The sequence below is a fragment of the Cygnus atratus genome, chromosome 5 (genome assembly GCF_013377495.2).
Source record: "Cygnus atratus isolate AKBS03 ecotype Queensland, Australia chromosome 5, CAtr_DNAZoo_HiC_assembly, whole genome shotgun sequence".
Classification (NCBI taxonomy): Eukaryota; Metazoa; Chordata; class Aves; order Anseriformes; family Anatidae; genus Cygnus; species Cygnus atratus.
The window spans coordinates 43,402,368-43,420,595 of NC_066366.1; the positions used below are offsets into that span (position 1 = coordinate 43,402,368).

General features: G+C 41.2%; 1 protein-coding gene across 1 annotated transcript in view; it reads left to right on the forward strand.

Moving 5' to 3' along the window:
* Positions 1–18,228, forward strand: part of NRXN3 (neurexin 3) — a 981,410-nt gene that overhangs the window by 322,968 nt on the left and 640,214 nt on the right. The window contains exons 11-12 of the mRNA XM_035539906.2: positions 10,029–10,232; positions 17,609–17,635. Of these exons, the coding sequence (XP_035395799.1) occupies positions 10,029–10,232; positions 17,609–17,635 (231 nt within the window). The remainder of the gene's footprint in view (positions 1–10,028; positions 10,233–17,608; positions 17,636–18,228) is intronic.

Below are 18,228 nucleotides of genomic sequence, written 5' to 3' on the forward strand. Positions count from 1 at the left end.
CCCACCTCCTAGAAATTTGGGGAAACAAGCAAATTTTAGTGCTGAGATCCACCATTAGAATTGTCTTAGGAAAAAAAAATAAGCCTTATAAGTTTCACCTGAGATTCAGCAGCCACTGGGAGATGTTGGGTAGCGTGCGATGCACCAGTTCGATGAGAGCATACCGGTTTGTGGGCAAAAAGGACCAAAGGCACAAGGTGGATGTCATTAGTCCGTGTCATAGTATGTTTCTAACTGTAATTGTTATGAGAAGATTAAGTAGAAGTAAAGATTTGCTCAAGGACAGTCATTTCCTGTAAGGAGAGCGAATCTCCTGTGTCTTCAGTCATGACAACATGCAGTAAGCAGCACTACCATTAATACGATCACACACAGGGCAAAATCGTTTCCATTTCAGATCAGTAGCAACTTGCTACTGGTGCAGTGTCCAGTGAGATCAGTGCATTGTGGCACTTGTCATAGAATAGTCCTGGCTGAAAGGGATCTCTGGAACCGTATTGCAACTGCCTGCTTAAAGTGGGGCAAATCTCAAGAGTTGAATAGGTAGTTTGGGTCTCCAGTTCAGTTTTGAAAATTTCCAGACATGGAGTTTCCACAGTCTGCCCCAGTGTTCGACCACCCTCATCGTGTAATTTTTTCCTTTAAATTTCCTGGAATTCCCCTCACTGTAAATTGTCTGCTGCCTCTTTCTTACACTGTGCACTTCTGAGATGAGCCAAAATTCATGTCCACTATAATCCGCTTTTCTTGGTGAATGTACTACTGAAAACACACAGATCACATGCTTCATGTAGCTTGACACTATCATTAAAGAGGACACAGAGAATGATGCGGCTTCTGTTTAGTTCCAAAAGCTCTAAACCCTGACACATGTGTAATGTGAACTCTCAGACCATCATTTTAGCAGATTTCCCTATGCTTTCCCCATTTCACTCCTAGGCTTCGAGGAGCAATTCTTCTGTTCTTAACCTTCTTGCCAGAGATTTCTTCCCAAATAGTTGCACACAGCTCTGTAAATGTTAGTGTGACATTTGGACTAAGGTTGAAGAGCCCATGTACTCTTTCTTGGTTCCCCAGCCTCTCTGCCAAGCTTCAGTGTAGCAATACGACCTCACTCTTCACCTCCCAGGGCTAACAGTAACATTTACAAGCTATAGTTTCCGTCTGCAAATATTTCCACTATGCTGCTCAGTGGTGTTACAGCTCCTCCCTAGCCCACTTTTTTTTTTATGGTTACAGCCTGAAGAAGGGAGATATGAAGTTTATCAGATAATCAGATAACATTTACCTTTCATTATGGATTAATTTTTATTTTTTTAACCTCCCTATCAGACCAGTGCCCCACCCCCTTAATTAGCTTGTCCTCTTCTGTGTGGTGGTGGTGACAGGAGGAGGCAAAGCGTATAACAAGCCTGATGTGCATGGAAACTGATACATCCTTCTCTGGAGGGTAGTCACAAGTTAGCCTCAGGAGCTAGAAGGTTGCTTCAGGAGCTAGAAGGTTGCTTCTTTATGGAGTTCACACAAAAGTGGGAATCCAGAGTGGAAAGCTTTGTGAGGTCTATTAATGCAGGGAGATTTATAATCTTGGATCCTAATGCACCTTCTCTGGATCAGTTTAAAATTTAGAATGTCTCCATTAAAGTTTTTGTTGTAGATGGTCAGAAATCTGATGAGATTTTAATTTATAATGGTTGCTTCACAGATTTACGTAATTTCTTGAGATTTTACCCTCTTTGAGCTGAACATTGTCAAGACCAGTTTACTGGACTTGGGTATTATATAAACATTTTGATACTGAACTAGGAAAGTAAGGTGTTCATTTTGGATTCATGTAAAACTTTGTGGGTAGTTCTGAAATAAATTCAGAATTGGTTCTGTTGCAGTAATTTCAATGTCTTAACTTTATGAATCAAGCTAAAATTTTTATCTGAGAAAGGACATTACAGTACTTACGCTGAACCCTCCACCTTCATACAGATTTGTTGCCTGAGGCTGCTAATTGGCCTCTTTTACCTTTTCTACTTAGATTTGTCTTCCATTTTGTTGATACATAGGCAATAATTGTTCCTGCAGTAATTTGATATTTCTGCTTATGTTTGAAAAAAACAACATAGGAAACAGTTAGGAAATACGTAACATACTGGAACAGGGAGGAGATGGCGGTATTGCAAGGGAAATGGTGAATAGGGTATTTATTCTGTTCTAACGTTCTAGATAAATACATAGGTGTGGTTGGCACTTCAGGTGTTCTTCAGGAACTTCTTATTTTATGTGAACCCACCACCATTTCTAGGCTATTTTCAGGCTTAAATATATGTTGAAAGCCATGAAATTATTTAAATAATGCTTTACAATAAGTTTTGCAATGTTTTTAAAATATACATTTGATGAAAAATATTAATCTGGATTTTACCTGACCTATGAAAACATCTGCTAGCATTTTTTGTCTATAGACAAATGAGTGTGACATGTGACAGTTACATGTGACAACTATTCTTACTGTTCCACCAGTATTCTTGCATCCCTGAAAATGTGATGAATGCCTTGAAGCTTGCTCTATTATCTCTCTCGTTCGCTGCTCATTTAGAAATGTTTTGTACACATTATACTGATAAGGGTGTCTTATGTAATTATTCTACTTTCAGTGCTCATTTAGTCTTAACCGATGTACACTTCTCAAATTTGGAGCATTTGAATTTAAGAAAGTAGCAGACAAATCAGAGATAAGCCAGAGGTGAGAAACAGAACAGGCAACTTTTAGAAAATAAAACCTAAAGGTTGTTGAACTAATGCGATTTAGTTACTCTAGAACAGAGTAAAGGAGTTGGGGTAATGGTGTGCTGAGCTTCAGTCCTTTTGTAGAGTGGATGTATATCCACTGGGAGTAGGGAAAGAACCCATCACCTTAATTTGATGCAAAGAAAAAATTGGGATTAATGCCGCAAAAATACTTTGATATGTGAGGTAGTTACACACCAGCAAAAACAGCCCAGGTTCCTTAAAATTCTGTTGTGTCTATAAGATTTGCACTGTTTTATCTTCATAAATTTTCAGTGCACAACAGCTAATGCTATTAATATCTTGGCAGGCTGAAGTCTTTAAAGCAGAACAGCTTTGTTCTCACTAGTGCAATAAACCTATAGTTGCTGATTAGTGGTACTATTTGCAGTGCATTTTGCTAGACAAATAAAATGCCATCTTATTTCTAATGGTTCTCTTTAAGTGGGTATTTAAAGATTTTTTTGTTTTGTTTCGTTACTGTCTTTGCAAATGCTGGTGAATTACATTTACATCCCTTCTAGTTACTCCTTCCTATTTGACAGGCTAGGTAAAGTGAGGTCTGGTGTCACTTGGGTGGAAGATGTCCAAGGAGAATCCAGTTTGCTGCAAAAGGTGTTGTAGTGCATGTAGTAGACATCGGTTTTTCTTCTGGGTCAGCAGAGGGAGCAGTGTCAGAGCACCACCAGCTCCACACTGCCAGGGCCGTGAGGGCACCACCAGGCCTACCTGCCCTTGTCAGCCCCTGCTGCCTCCCCTACCCTGCCATGGTGCACTTTCAGCCTCCTAGGGCTCCTCACACCCAGCCCAGAGCCCCACAAGACCCCAAGGATGTCAGGCCCTGTCCCAGGGAGGCCTCAGCAGGGCTAGACTCCAGCTCCCTGCAGCTTGTCCCTTCCCAGCCATGGGCCCACTGAGCTGGGCCCACCCGTGGCCCCCCCATCCCAGCCCTGCCTGGGGGTCAGCGCACCCGATGATGGCCTTGACCTGCCAACTGACTTCCCAGCTTGACCTGGGACCTTTCTCATCACCGTGATGCTGCCTCGGTTGGTCCTGGCCACTATCTGCAGGCCTGTCCTGCCTCACGTGGGTGCGCCATGCCACCGCTGCTCTCGGCCACCAGAGAGAAACCCTGCTCTTGCTGCTCCCTGACATGCAAAGTCATAACTGCCTGTGAGTTTTTAAAAATCCAGTTACATTTTTTTTCCACAAAAAACAGAAGTATTGACTCCTGGGTCATAGGTAGATTTTGGCCTGAACAATTACATCCTGACTCCCCAAATTTCCTTTGTTTACAGGCAAGCAAAATGGTACATTTTCCTTCATCAGCTATTGTGCAGCAAGGTGGCACACTTATAACATGCTCCTGCACTCAGTTTTTGAGGAAACAAATCTCACAGGGATCAAGCCTGGCTTTTTGTGCATGTTGGCAGTTGTTTTGGATGATGGCAGCTTATTATGCTATTGCCTGAATGGGAGCATCTGTTCATGTAATATCCTTAAAGTTCGTAAGATACAACTTAAAATGTATTTTGCAACACTAAACTAACTCAAAATTGGTCTTGTTCTTTATGTGGTGTTTGGGGAGCTGGGTCAGGTCCCCGGGGTACCTCTGTACCTTCCTCTATTTCCTGCGGGTGTGTGGGGACACTTCTGGAGGTCTTTCCATCTGTTGATACAGATAAGATCCGCTGGGGTTTAAAATAAAAGTTTGTGGGCAAGTAGGAGCACATCTTAGCTAGCTTTTTCTTCAGCTTTGTCATCTCCAGTTGGAGATGAGTAGTTATGAGTAGCTAGAACTGCGTTCCTGCTTCGTGACCCACTGACTTCCAAAAGTCACAGCTTCCTCACAGGCAGCCTGCAGGGAGCTCGCTGAGGAGCGTGGAGGTACAGCCATCCACTGAGCCTGCTCACGGACACCCTGCTCTGTATGCCTTTGCAAAACAGACTCTGTCTAAACGTTCCTCAGCTTTTACCAGCAGGTATGGATAGCAGTTAAGTCCAGTCTGGAGGGCAACTTAAGCATAACTCGTAGTAAGCCATGCAAATAAAACCATTCTCTCCTCGTGCTCCTGGTTCTGCAGTGCCAGCAGAAGCAAGAGCAAGCAAAACGTGCATCTGTTATGAAATGCAGCAGAAAAGATGATGGTATATAAAAGACTTAGAGATGTTTTCATTTGCTCATTTTTTACTTGTGTCTTAAAATCCAAGTGAAAAAAACACTTTGGTGAAGTTTGTTTGTTTTTAAGTGTACTTTTAGTTTTCAATCAAGGCTGTTTTTATTTGTGGCCACGTGTCTGCTGGTGGATATACTAAAATAAAAGTTGGCATGTTTGCATGGGAATGGAAAGAGGTGTGCTGTATGCCTACAGGAGAGTTTTTTTCTGATTTGTAGATACAAAGCTCTGGCACATTTTCATAAGGTCAGCATCTTGAAGGATATTTGAATTTTTGCAGTCAGGCGGAGTGCTTGGTCTGTATTTCCTGTAGTTTTGAACTAGCATGCCTGCTCTTTTCCACACTTGCTCTTTGCTAGGTGTCTTGTGCCTCTCAAATTGGTACTGCTCTTCTCTGAAAGCTCTGTTCAGCAGGGACCAGTGGTGGTGGCCAACTCTCCCAAATGTAACTGTATGGGGAATACATAATATGCCCTGATCTACTATCATTGATGAAGTCATGAACTTTTCATGAAGAGGAGATATTTTTTTCCTTCTTCTTTCACTGTCCTCTTTCTGAAAACTTCAAGCTATATTGTAGTCTGGGAGACAGGGAAAAGAGAGACAGAGACTACAGAAAAGCTAAAAGGGAGAAGAAAGGACAAAGGAAAAGAATGAAGACTAATACAGAGAAAAGGTTAGAAAGCAAGAGAAAGAGCATAAGAGGGCTTGAATATTTTTCTGTGTCTGTATTCTAAGAATACGTCTGTTGCCATCTCCCCAGGAGGTTTATGCAGAACTTTGTGGGGAAGCAGCAGTGAATTGCTCCTTTGGATGCTAAGTGTAAAATGAAAGCTGGCAGGATCTCAGAGCACAAGATTGGGAAGCTAATCGCTCCTAATAACATATTGATTTTCACAGATCTCTGGCATTATGTCAGGTCCATTTTGAATCAGCACCTGGTTTCTTCCTCTTCCCATCTCCAAGCTAATGGCAATGAAGCTTCTGGCTTTGGGTTCACCAGTAAATGCAGCTCTGTATCTTTCTGTCTGTACAAATCTGGACATCTCAGCAACAGGAGTGAAACCTCATGTGCTACACATTGCTCCTATGCACGTGTCTGTGAAACATCCAGATATAATAGCTACCCTAAAAGTAGAAGGTTTGGAAGGAATGTGCATGTATTTTAACTTGAATAATCGTGCTGCTGCCTGTATTTATGGCACTGTACGAAAGTATTACAGTCCTGTTGCTGCAGTTGGCTGAGGACAATCAAATGGTTGCCTATTTTCAGGCAGAAGTTGCCAGCACAGGTGACTGAGGTCACCTAGTTGTTGCCAGGTTACATTCAACCCTGAGCAGATTTTCTGTATGTGTTGCTCAGCAATAAGATGCAGTCCTTGAGTTTTAGGGACTGATTGTCAGGACAAGGAGATAGGATTTATTTCTGTGACTACTACTTAGCAATACCCCCCTCTGAAGGGCTATTTTTGTAGCTAGAGGGAAAGCTCTGCTTACAAGAAGTTGTGCTGAAAATGCTCCCAGATACTTCAGGTGGTGAAGATGTGTGTGAGTGAAATTTCTTATTTTTAAAAGATACCAAGTGCAAAGGTGGTCTGAACTGGGACAGGCTCAGGTCAGCATAGGGCACATACAAGGACAGAAACTTATCTTCTCCTGTGGTTGAGCAGAGACTGTTTCAACTACTTCAGGCTATTTCATTTTATCTGCTGAGCTGTTGCAAGGATTCATTGCTCTGTTTGTAGTAGTCTGGCCAGAGAAGGGGCAGTAAGAACCACTGTGAGGTAATGCCTGATTGAGGCTGTTATTGGATATCAGCTAAAACATTGTCTTGATTTTCAGATTCAATTTTATCATCCCTTCCAACTGGAAGTTTGTTTCCAGTTTTCTTCTGTCCGGTTGGTCTCTTTTGATTAATTCTAAATTGGAATGGCTGTTGTATGGTGACTGGAACTACACTGAGAACTGGGTCCTCTTTGCATCCCCAATACAGCATGTTGTGGGCAGAGCTTAGGAAAGGCTTTGCTGTGCACAAACTCATTACTGGTTTGCTTCAGCATTTACTTGGAAGAACAAGCAAGATACTCAGGAGATGGGAAACAGAGACCTTGCTCAGTATGAGATCTCTTTTGCCTCTAACATTATCTTTCCCTTTGGGGCTTCCTTGCTGTGTTACTCATTACAAATACAAGCCATATTTACAGCATTTGAATCAGGGGGTAGTTTAGGAATGAGGATTATTTTCCTGACTTTTTGGAATTCAGATTTTGATTCTGAAACCCTGTTGAAAAAATGTATTTCTAGATTTTTGTGCCATCTTCTGCAATTATGGGTGTATTGCATGTTCTTCTTACATAAGTATAATAATGATAGTTGGCATTTCTTATCTAGGGATAGTAATTTTCTGTCTATGGGATCAGTGGAGCTGAAGGACACAAATTACTTATATTAGAAGGGAAGAGACTCCTTATTACCACTCTTGGTTTGTTGTCTTCTAGTGTCTGCAGAAAAACTCCAATTTCCAAAGTACCTAATGCGTGGCTCTGTGGGAAAGGAAGCAGCAGAGCTGGGCCACTTGTGTCAGCTACTCCCACTCGTACTCCTGATATTCTCCAACCCCCTTCTCACAGCTATTCAGGTGCTAGTGCAAGCAACTGTTTCATGCAAGGCACATCTGAGCTGAAGGCGTCAAAAGAGCCATTTCATGCTTGACTGCATTTTCTAATACAATCCGCAGTGAGAGAGGAGGGTAAGGAGGGTTTGTGTGTACATACGCCCTGCCTTTGAGTGTATATATAATATACAGTACATTTGGTTCTAGCTTGCAGCTGTGGGTGGCAAGAAAGAGTTGCAGACGTGAGGGGGAAGAGAATTGCACTTAGAAAAGAAGAAACCATTCCCCCACCTTGAAAAAAGATCTTGCTTTCCTTCTCTGTTTCTTGCCCAAGCGAAGATGCGAGTCCCCGGGGCAGCGCTGACAGCTGGTCCCCAGAAGGAGTATGTATGGTTGAGTGGGTGTTGCGTGTGGAGTGCGTTGTGTGTGCAGACCATGACCGTGTGGGAGGAGTGCAGCTGAGAAAACTGATGAGTCGGGGTGCTGCTCACGGCCATCTTATTTTAATGGTGCTCACAGAAAAGCTTTTTGGTAATGTGTTTGTATGTCCCATGACTGGAGAGGTGCTGCATACCATCTAGTAATGGTGGGTTGCTGCACTAGCACTGCCACAGTGATATCTGTCACAGGTTTCATCACCATATATACATCTTCTCTATTACTATATCAGTTTGATACTTATTCATTATTTACCACTTCTTTTGCATGTTTATTACCACACTAACATTTAGGCCTTGAGAGGACAATAATAATGGGCTCTGCTAAGCTTGCTATTTCCCTCCAGAAGTTTCACTCATGTCAGCAAAAAGGACTCTGCTGGAAAATACAAAAAACGGGCTGAAATATTTAAGAAGAAAATCTAGATTCCAAATATTTGTTGTTGCAAATGATGGGATGTTAGCCTTTGGTGGTGGTGGGGATGTTGGTGAGAATCCCAAGTAAGAGTGCTTTACGGAGCAATCCTTCCATGTGCCTAGGGAGCTTTTTTTGACCTCTGGGCTTTTTATACATGGTTTTGTGGTAGAAGTCCTACACGGAGCAGTCTACATCTCTGTCTTCTGTAGGAGCTGGCTCTGCGGAGATGGGATGCTCTGTTTAATACATCAAAACATTTATGTAGATTTGTAAATTTTGCTGATAAAAGTGCTTTATAGCATATTCATGGGCTGAAACAGCAATTGCCACGCCATGCTGGTTGCTGCAGCTCTATCACAAGACTTGAATTCTACCCCCTTAGAGAAGAATATCAGTTTCTGCTTGCAACCCCTTGAACAAATAGAGACTGTTAAGTACCTGAACTCCTTTCCTCAGCTGAACTCTCCATTTTCGTTGACAGCCTCAGAGAAGACAGAAAAATGTAATTTCTTTCCTTTCTGTTTTTTTTTTTTTTTTCCATACTCCTGGCTTTTGTTGTGCCTCCATCTCCTGCCATTTCCTGTGTTTGAGTGACACTTGAACTTGACATGGATTTTGATTTCTTCATTTGCATTGCAGTGCCACCAGTTGTGTCAGCAGAGCTCCAGAAACTTTAACTGTTAGTAAGGAGGGAAAAAAAAAAAACAGAACAAAACACAAAACAACACAAATCTGATGTGGGGAAAAAAAACTTAAGAAACCTGCTTCATACTCATAGATGTTTGTCTGCTGAGGTATCCCTTTCATTACAACACAGCTCTGAAAAAGATGAAATGATTACAAGTAGAGTGGATCTATTAACTCAATTTTAAATAATATTTCCTGTGTCCTTTTCCAAGGATTTCTACAGCCAACTTTTCATTATTTCTGAATAATGTGTACCCCTGGAAGCTCTTATTAGTGTAACTAACTTCAGCTTTGGAGACATATTTTTCCTTTCCTACTTCAGTCTGTTCATTTTCATTCTGCTACTTCTGATTGTAGTTTCCTGGATCTCTAGAATAAATCGTATGCTTTATAGAATTTTGTAGGTCCTAAATTAATGACAATTCACATTTAATGCCTTAGCCCAATTAATTTGATAAATGAAGTTCAACCGCCAGAAACAAAGGAACAAGTATAGGACTTAGTTCTGTCTTGCTTCCTTTGTATGCTTGTTGTCTAATCAGCCTTTTTTAGGCCATGAACACCTTTCTAGATGCCATTTATTGTACATGGTTTGCTTTTAAGAGGGGCTGTTCAGGGACAGTGGTGTCGCAGACCATGATTGTTTGCAGTTTTTCTTTTCCTTTAAAGGAAATTCCTCACTGAATAAGCAACAGCTCTCAAGCATATCAGAAATAGAAACTCTGGGCATTTCAAAACAAGACTAGATACTCTAGGAGAAGAGCTGTAGGCGTTATTTGAACTAGTCATTCCAGCTAGTGGTAGAGAAGGCTGGACTAATGGAGATCACATTTTCTGGAAGATGTGAGAAATAGAGATCGTGTGGAAGTGTAACTTATTTTAATTTTTTGAAATTGTTTACTGATTCCTTGCAGAGGCCTCTATCTTGAGCTATGATGGCAGCATGTACATGAAGATCATCATGCCTATGGTCATGCATACAGAAGCAGAAGATGTGTCCTTCCGTTTCATGTCACAGCGCGCCTATGGGCTGTTGATGGCGACCACCTCACGAGATTCTGCTGATACTCTGCGCCTGGAGCTGGACGGAGGCCGTGTCAAACTTATGGTCAATTTAGGTATCGTATGAAAACCTCCCACTGCCCCTTCACTCTTAATTTGGGCTTGTGATTAGTGTCTTTAAAAAAAAAATTGTTTAATTTCTGTTGGTTTGATTGGATTGATTTCTAAAATAGCTGCTGAGACCTTCATAATGATATTCTCTTGTGGAGATAAATTCTTCCCTGCATTGCTGCATGGAGATTTGCTGTCAGTTCTTCGTTATGGACAGTGTTGTTTTTTAAGTCTTTAAGTTCTTAAGTTTCCTTTCGTGGTCTGGGACTGGTGAGCTCTGTGTGAGACATGCTGCTTGGTCCATCTTTTGATCAGTTACATCCCTCATTCATCCAGCATCACTCAAAACAGTCAAAGCCAAATATGGAATTTAAGCAAAATGGATATGGTGGCAAGCAGAAGTCCTATGAATCCCAAGCCTTTTAAGAATCAGACAGTGTTTGATGCAACTTGATCTTAAATATTCTATTTTGCTTATTTTTTCTATTTCATAATTAGTATATCTTTCAGCCTTTAGGGCTTTTTATGTCTAGTAAAACAAACAAACAAAAGAACCGACAGATCTTTTGATTGTGCTGTTAAAATGAAGGCAACAGTAATAAAAGTGCATTCCCCTACCCAGAAGGTTGTGTTCTGTCTCCTTAGAGTTACACTTTCCTAGAAAATAATAAAAGACCATTAGAAAAAAGTCCAACAATAATGACAGTGAAAAAGTGGGGGGAAATTCATTCTCCTGTATCCATTTTCTTGCCAGTCTGTAAATGTTGTACTGAATGACAAACAGTCTTCTTTTTAGAGAACATAAATGCAGGAGGTAAAGCTTTCTTTCACTTACACTGATGCAACTTATTGCTTCATGTGAATCCAGCAATATAACTGAGAGATTTTTAGTCAGAGAAGTAGAACTATCATGATTATTGGAAATGTTAAACCTCTTCTAATGTCTAGGGTATTTCATATGAAGATGTGTGCATGGTCTGCAGAAGCTTGTGTCAGCTTTCAAAATTCCAAACCCACAGGAGCAGGCTTTCACTTTTTTTTTTTTCTCTGAGCTAACATCATCTTCAAAGCCCTGCTATGATGATATCAGGAGCAACAGTGTTATTCACCCATACCTATAGTAATGGCTTTGGTTTTCATCTCCTGTTCTAGGTAGATATGATAAATTTATCAAGGCCTTTGTGTACCATAGATGAGCTTAAGTGATGATTTTAAGGTTCCGCGTTCTCACCTGAGAAATATGTTGACCAGCAAGTGACCAGCTTATTTTAAAAATTGTTTTCTAGCTTTTTTTTTTTTTCTTTAAATGTGAATTCAGACCATAACCTCTGCTTTTGGGATAAGAGAATGAGGAGAATAAGGTGCATTTAAGCAAATTCATATGTCAAAAATAGTCTCCATCTATAGGGTATAGAAACACTTGTCACTTGTTCCATATTCTTAAAAAAAAAAAAAAAAAAAAGTGATATGACATGGTTCCTGTCTGGAATACATATGTTTTCCTTAGTTCAACTAGAAAACTGTAAAGCACCACTGAGTGACCACCTAACATAGGGCAGTTGGTGAACTATCAGCAGGTAGAGTGCAGAGAGAATAGATCGACTTCAGCTTTGACAGTAACTTCTCAAGCAGAAACAGCACTCTGATGATACCCATCTCTGCCTTTATCTATTTTTGACTGTAAGAATGCTGAACAGCAATTCTTTTGAGCCATTATACAAAGAAACCCTGCAAATCTTAGAAATTTTCCTTCAGCTGGGACTTTCCTGCTTTCAAACCAACAAAGTTACCTTGCTGTTGAAGAAAGAGATTTTGAGGAGGTATGACCTTAACAGAGCCATTCCATTTCTGTGTGACAGGAAGTCACATCTAACTCTTTAAGGAGACTGATCATAGCCAAAATGTCACAAATGAGAACAGTCTTCATCACTTGACCCTGACAAAATGCCCTTATTGGTGAGAAGCAGTCATGAGCACCACCTGAAGACCTGAGCATGCTTGGTGCTGACCAGATCTGTGCCACCATCTCCCTGAGCATCTAACCCATGACAGATGTGTGTAAAAAAAGACTGTTTTGAGTGGTGAGTTATATAATTGTGCTTTTCTTAAAAGTCATGTAAAACTATTATGAAGAGCTGTCTCTTTCTTCTCCTTTGATCTGTTACATTTGATTACTAATTATCATTTATGTGGTTATTGAGGTCTTTCCTGTGTTGTATTTTTTTCCTTTCTTTATTATTATTATTTTTTTTCTTTTTAACTCTTCTGTGTATTTCAGTTGTAAAGCTTTCCCATACCCCATCAGCCATAGTAAATCAAAAGATGGTATTCAACCCTTCAAAGGCCTGAAGCCTGCGGCCCGCACAGCAAACAGCCCTGAGAACAGAGCGTGCAGAGCAGCCTGCAGGGGCTGGCTTATCCCACCGCCTCCTCAGCACGCACCGACCCAGCCAAACGGGATATACACAGTACAGCAGGCTTCGGTGGGCTTGGGTGGGTGGGGGCTCGCTGTAGGACATGGGAGGGATAAGAAGAACAATGAGGAGTAACTCTCTAAGAGAAGCAACAAAGTTTTTTCTGACCTTTCTCGCATGAGTGCCAGAGGCACTGCAGTCTGCATGTTGACAGCAGCTCTCACAGTAGTTTGAGTGTTTGTTGTGTGAAGATAAGGAAGTCCAAATGTGACGCAGATCCCACTTCTGTTGAGAAGGACTCTAAAGAAATGGGTCTAGAGTGGAAGGGGGGAGAGAGAGAGAGAGAGAGAGAGAGAGAGATGAAGCCAGTCGTGGCTTGGAACATGCTTGGGAATCACTTCAGATGCTGAGATTTGCATAAAGGGAAAGAAATGGCTGGTCTGATAGGGAGATGCACATTCACTTTTTTTTCCTCCCATGGGTGAATGGAAAGATTACAGTTTCACTGACTTCTGATAAAGAATATTTCAGTTTTATTTCATTCTGGCCAGGCTCAGCTTCAAGGCTCTTGTGACTAGAAAAAATTCTGCCTACATCCTGTTAATCTGAGTCAGTTCTCCTGTAAGGAAGTGTAACCATCCTGCTCTTCTACCTTTTCTTAAGGTTTCTCCTCAGGGTTGTCAAAGACATCTTTGCCTCTCCAAAATGTACGATTATGTTGTATTTTTTTTAATAATTCCGATATACAAACACAGCAGACACATTTTCCATTTTTCTTTCTTAACTGTATGTGAACTTTTATACCAAATTTTCTTTTATGCAGATCATGCACTCATGTGCAGGTATATACCTATTCACACTTTTTCATTAATAACTTTTTTGAATAATAAATGCATACAGTGACCCTTGATTTTTTATATATATTTAAAATTATAATAGACATGAAAAAAATATTTGTCAGATGCCCTCTAATAGTTACAGGTGGGTACATAGTCTGAGAAGTTGGAGAGAGGCAAGGAGCCACACTGTAAGATGGGATAAGAGCATGTACAGGGCCTCATCTGGTTTCCCCCCAGGAAATAACCTAGAGTGAGCAGGAGCAGTCAGGCCCCGATTATATTTCACCTGAGAGTCTTGCTTTGGAGTGCTCTTCCATAACCATATGTGGATGCTCATCAAAAGGAGGAAACACTTTGTCCTCACCCAGCAAAGGTGACTCTCTCAACTAATTCAAGGAAAAAGACGGGCCAGGGCCTTAGCAATGCCAGGTAACTCAAATATCACCATTCTGTGGTACAAAGATACAAATGGTAAGAAACCCAGGCCTAATGCCCAGAGAATTCTGTCTGCTACTGAAGATACCTCCATTCAAACAGTGAATTCTTAGTGCTAGTTAGATGCAGTAGAGCTGTTTAACCTTTCTGAAGGAGAGGGTCTTTGGCCCTCTTCTGATGTGCTCTGGAAAACCTTGCTTCCAAGCATTAAGGAAACAGCATCTGATCTACACTAGGAATAATAACGAGAGAAAGTAACTGTAGAAGGTCCTTCCAGCTCACCCTGCTCCCAGTGTAGTTACAGACCATGAAGCCACTTTACTGCTGTCCTCCAAATACCTCATTCAGCAGCAGAACTGCTGTTGAGGCACGCTCATCTTTGAAACTCAAAGCAAGGGGAAACCTCTTTTGAGTCAGGAATGCAGCCATATCTAAACAAAGCAAATCACATCAGTAGAAGCTGGTAACAGTGCTGAGAGTCCTAGATGATAATTACTGAAAGTCTTACTGCACTGATGGGGATCTCCCAAGCAGTTTCTTAATTGTTCCTGAATTCCACAGCTGCTGCTGTTTTGAGCACAGAGACCTGGCTAAACTTGCACCCCGCAACGTACTGCCAGGGAAAGCATCCTCAGCTTTGGAGTTGTATACTAGTTTAGAGGAAAATACATATTTTCTTCCTCTCTAAAAACTGATGTAAGGGGAAGAAAACAGTTTCATATATTAATGATTGGAACTTGTTTTGGGCAAGGCTCAGAATTACAGAAATAGAAAGCACTGTGCTCATTCTTTGAATGTAGCACCTCTGGCTTTGGATGCCTCTCTTTCCGGTGACTGACTTAAGGTTCCTTTTAGTTCATTTTCCCAGAGCTTCTGGGCACCTGCGGCTTCCATAGCTTGCCTGACACCGGTGCTGTGAGATTTTTGTCTTTCTCTATAATACACTTCCAAATCTTGGAGGCCTGTTAACCAGATGGCTCCCTAGACATTCTAGTTTCTCCTCTTCCGGCAATTGCCATAGTGTTGGAAGACAGCACCTTGACTATCTTTCATTTGTAAAAGAGAAAAGGAGGCATAGGATCTTAGAGTACATCTACTGCGTGTAACAAGTGTTTTGTAGAGATAGCATGGTGGACTGAGCACCTTTGTGTCGGAGTGCAGTAGTGTTAGCCCAGCTGCAGGAGAGTGTGGTGGTGCTGGTGTAGCAAAACAGGCAGATGCAAGAGGTTTAGGGCCAAGTGGGGTCCCTACTGACCCAACTGGATCTAGTCTGGTTTAGGAGCTGGTTCTTCTGGAGGAAGTTTGGGCATTTCTGCCTGGCACCCCATGGTGTGGCATTGCAGAACTGTCATGCTTGCAGAGACTGAAGATCAGACAGTGCCATGGTAGTTATCAGGGCCACTGCCCCAGTGGCCTGGTCTGTCATTATCCTTTGAAACAGAAATCTACCAGTCAGTGTAAGGGCTATGTTGGTTTTCAGTTTAAAACATTGATCCATTCACCTGGGGCAGTCATTGACTGGGAGGAAGTCCTGGGACATGTAGTTATTTCAGGAATGCTGCAAAACAATTAAAAATGCAAAACTCGTCTGCAGAGATAAAATGCACAGCTATTGTTTTAATTTCTAAATTTGATGAATGTTGCTAAGGACCAGCCATGTTTCCTTTTGCAGCACGCTTACTGCTTAGCCCATAAAACATTCCCATGTTGTTCTAGCTGTATCAGCTCCCTTGATCTCACTTGCTTGCCGTGAGACTGGAGTCTCTCTCGCTCTCTTTCAGGCTGTAGAGGCAAGGGTAGCTGGCTCCACAGGTAGCTGGTACTCAAGAGCTCCCCTTACCCCACCCAACTCCTGCAAGGGATATAGCCACCACTGTACGGTGATCGTACCAATTGCTCCAGGGCTGTTTGCTCCCACTTTTCTGTTGCGGTTGACGACACATGACAAACCTAATCGCACAAAACCAAACCCAGATTTTCTCAAGAGAAGTTCTGCTTGAGAACAGACTCTCTCTGGCTATGCTGCTCCCAATTGGTATACCCCTACCCATTATGACTTTTTATTTGTAGTCTCTTACTCTTTTTTCCCCTTTTATTTTTAAGAACAACATTCGGTTGCAGCTGCTGAAATAATTTTCCTACATCTGCCTGAATAAATACAAAATTAGTCCAGTTAAGCAGCAAACTGCTTTCTGTTTCTCTGCCATTTTGTGTAATCTTTGATGTCCAGCCATATCTCTGTAATAAATATAAATAAATATCTCTGCTGGTCAAGTTACCTGGCAGAGTGTCCGGACAAGGGTGTCCAGTAGCATGGTGCTATTATTCCTGGCCTTGGTTTCCTGAGAGAAGGTCAGCATGTCCCAAAATATGTAATAGCACTGGTATGACAGTGTTCACCCACGCTGGACACCGCAGTAACAGATATTCACGAGGCTGTAAGTAGGCATTTATAAGTATAAAATCTTCTTATGGGTCATGTCCTGAGATATGCTGAGCATGAGTGTGTTAAAGTAGAGAAGCAATGCTCAGAAGCCCTCTAGCTCAGGCTGCTCTACATCAACTTTGTTTTTTTGAGCAGTTCCTCAGTTCCTATTTATTAGACTTCCCCAACCATAATTCTATTTTTATTTCCATATACCCCTTCTCCTCCCTCCCTTGTCCGTCAACTCTGAATGAAGCAGGGCTGGCAAAGGTTCCCAGACCTGCCACTTTGCTGCCCATTTCATCTTCTCCCTGAACGTTAGGAGCACCCTGTTCAGTCTTAGCGTTCGGACAGCAAGGTGAAGCTGGGCTTGGAGGAACTGGCAGGGCTGGGGACCTTTGCAAGAAATCCCCGTAGTCCCTGCAAAGCAAACAAAAAACCAAAAAGTATTCCCAACGTCCGGAACTAGCTGAAATCTGGGCTGGGCGTTCGTGCGGTTAGCTGTTTGCAAGTGGCCATTTTATGACAGGACACAACTGGGCAGTATATTAACCCTTTCCACGCCTGAATGGACAGTGTCAAATGTGGCCGTGCACATACTAAAAATTGTTCTGGGCTGGCACGAGGGGAAATGAGTCGAGGGTCTGTCTTTGGGAGAGCTGGAAAGGGTTAAATATTGCACCAACAAATCTATAGGCTGATTTTACAGGTATTCTGTGTTGGACAGATGGTATATTTATGCAATAACAATACGAATTAATTCAAAAGAAACCAATTGTAAAGGTTGACTTGAAATTTCAAGCTTCTCAGAGAAATTGCTAAAGGTTTTTAAAAAGAGAAATTACAGTGGCGTATGACTTGCATTTCAAGGGAGATCTTTTTGTGCCTTAATTGTCAATTTTTTCTTGTAATTCACATCAGTTCTTGTTCTGGAGTAGAAGATACTCTTAGATGTACAGGCTTCTATAAAAAGGAAATAGCTTTCTGTGTCAACATGTGGATATATATGTACATTGGTATATCTCTATACATATGTGTATATATATATCTGTGTGTGTATATATATATTTATGTAACAGATATTTACGTAGAATATACTGTACATATACACCCACTCCTGAACTTGTACAGACTGTATATAAATATAAAATGGCCACATCTCTTTGCGTGTGTCTGTCCCCGGAAGGGTGGACTGATTGTTTTTGGATGTCTGCAGCTGTTACCTTGAAGGATGCAATTTCATCTTTCATTTATTTTTCCCCATCTAGACTGTATCAGGATAAACTGTAACGCCAGTAAGTTTTCCCTCAAGTTTCATTTTGCTCTCTTTCTATATATATTAAAATAACTTTATTTTCTTTGCTGTTTTATAAGCTGTTTTTTCTTTGATTTTATTTTTCTCGTTTCTTTTTTTAAAAAATCCTCTGAAATTGAAAGGCTGGGTGGGATATGAAGCTGGGGGGAGGAGGAAAGACCTTATGGTGATTGTATGTGAAAATTTTGTGTTAGGTTTCTCCAAGGAGGAGATGAACTGTTATTTCATAGCTTTGCAGAAGAACACCTGAGGAACCTGATGAGCTGATATTGTATTTCACTGGTAACCTGTTGTCTTTATGAAAACTTTTAAAGAGCCACATAAGAATAACAACAGGTACTGTATGCACTTCTCCACTACAAAAAAAAAAAAAAAAAGCATGCATATTTAAACAAACACACAAAAAAACAAATCTTAAACTTTCACTTTATTTCAGAATGGTGACATCTTAACCTGATATTTATTCAAAGTCATTTGGGGGGGCGGTATTGAAGAAAGAAAATTACATCTTAGTTTTTGAGTATATTATCAGAGTTATATGAGAGCCTTTTATATAGCATTTACCACTCGTAG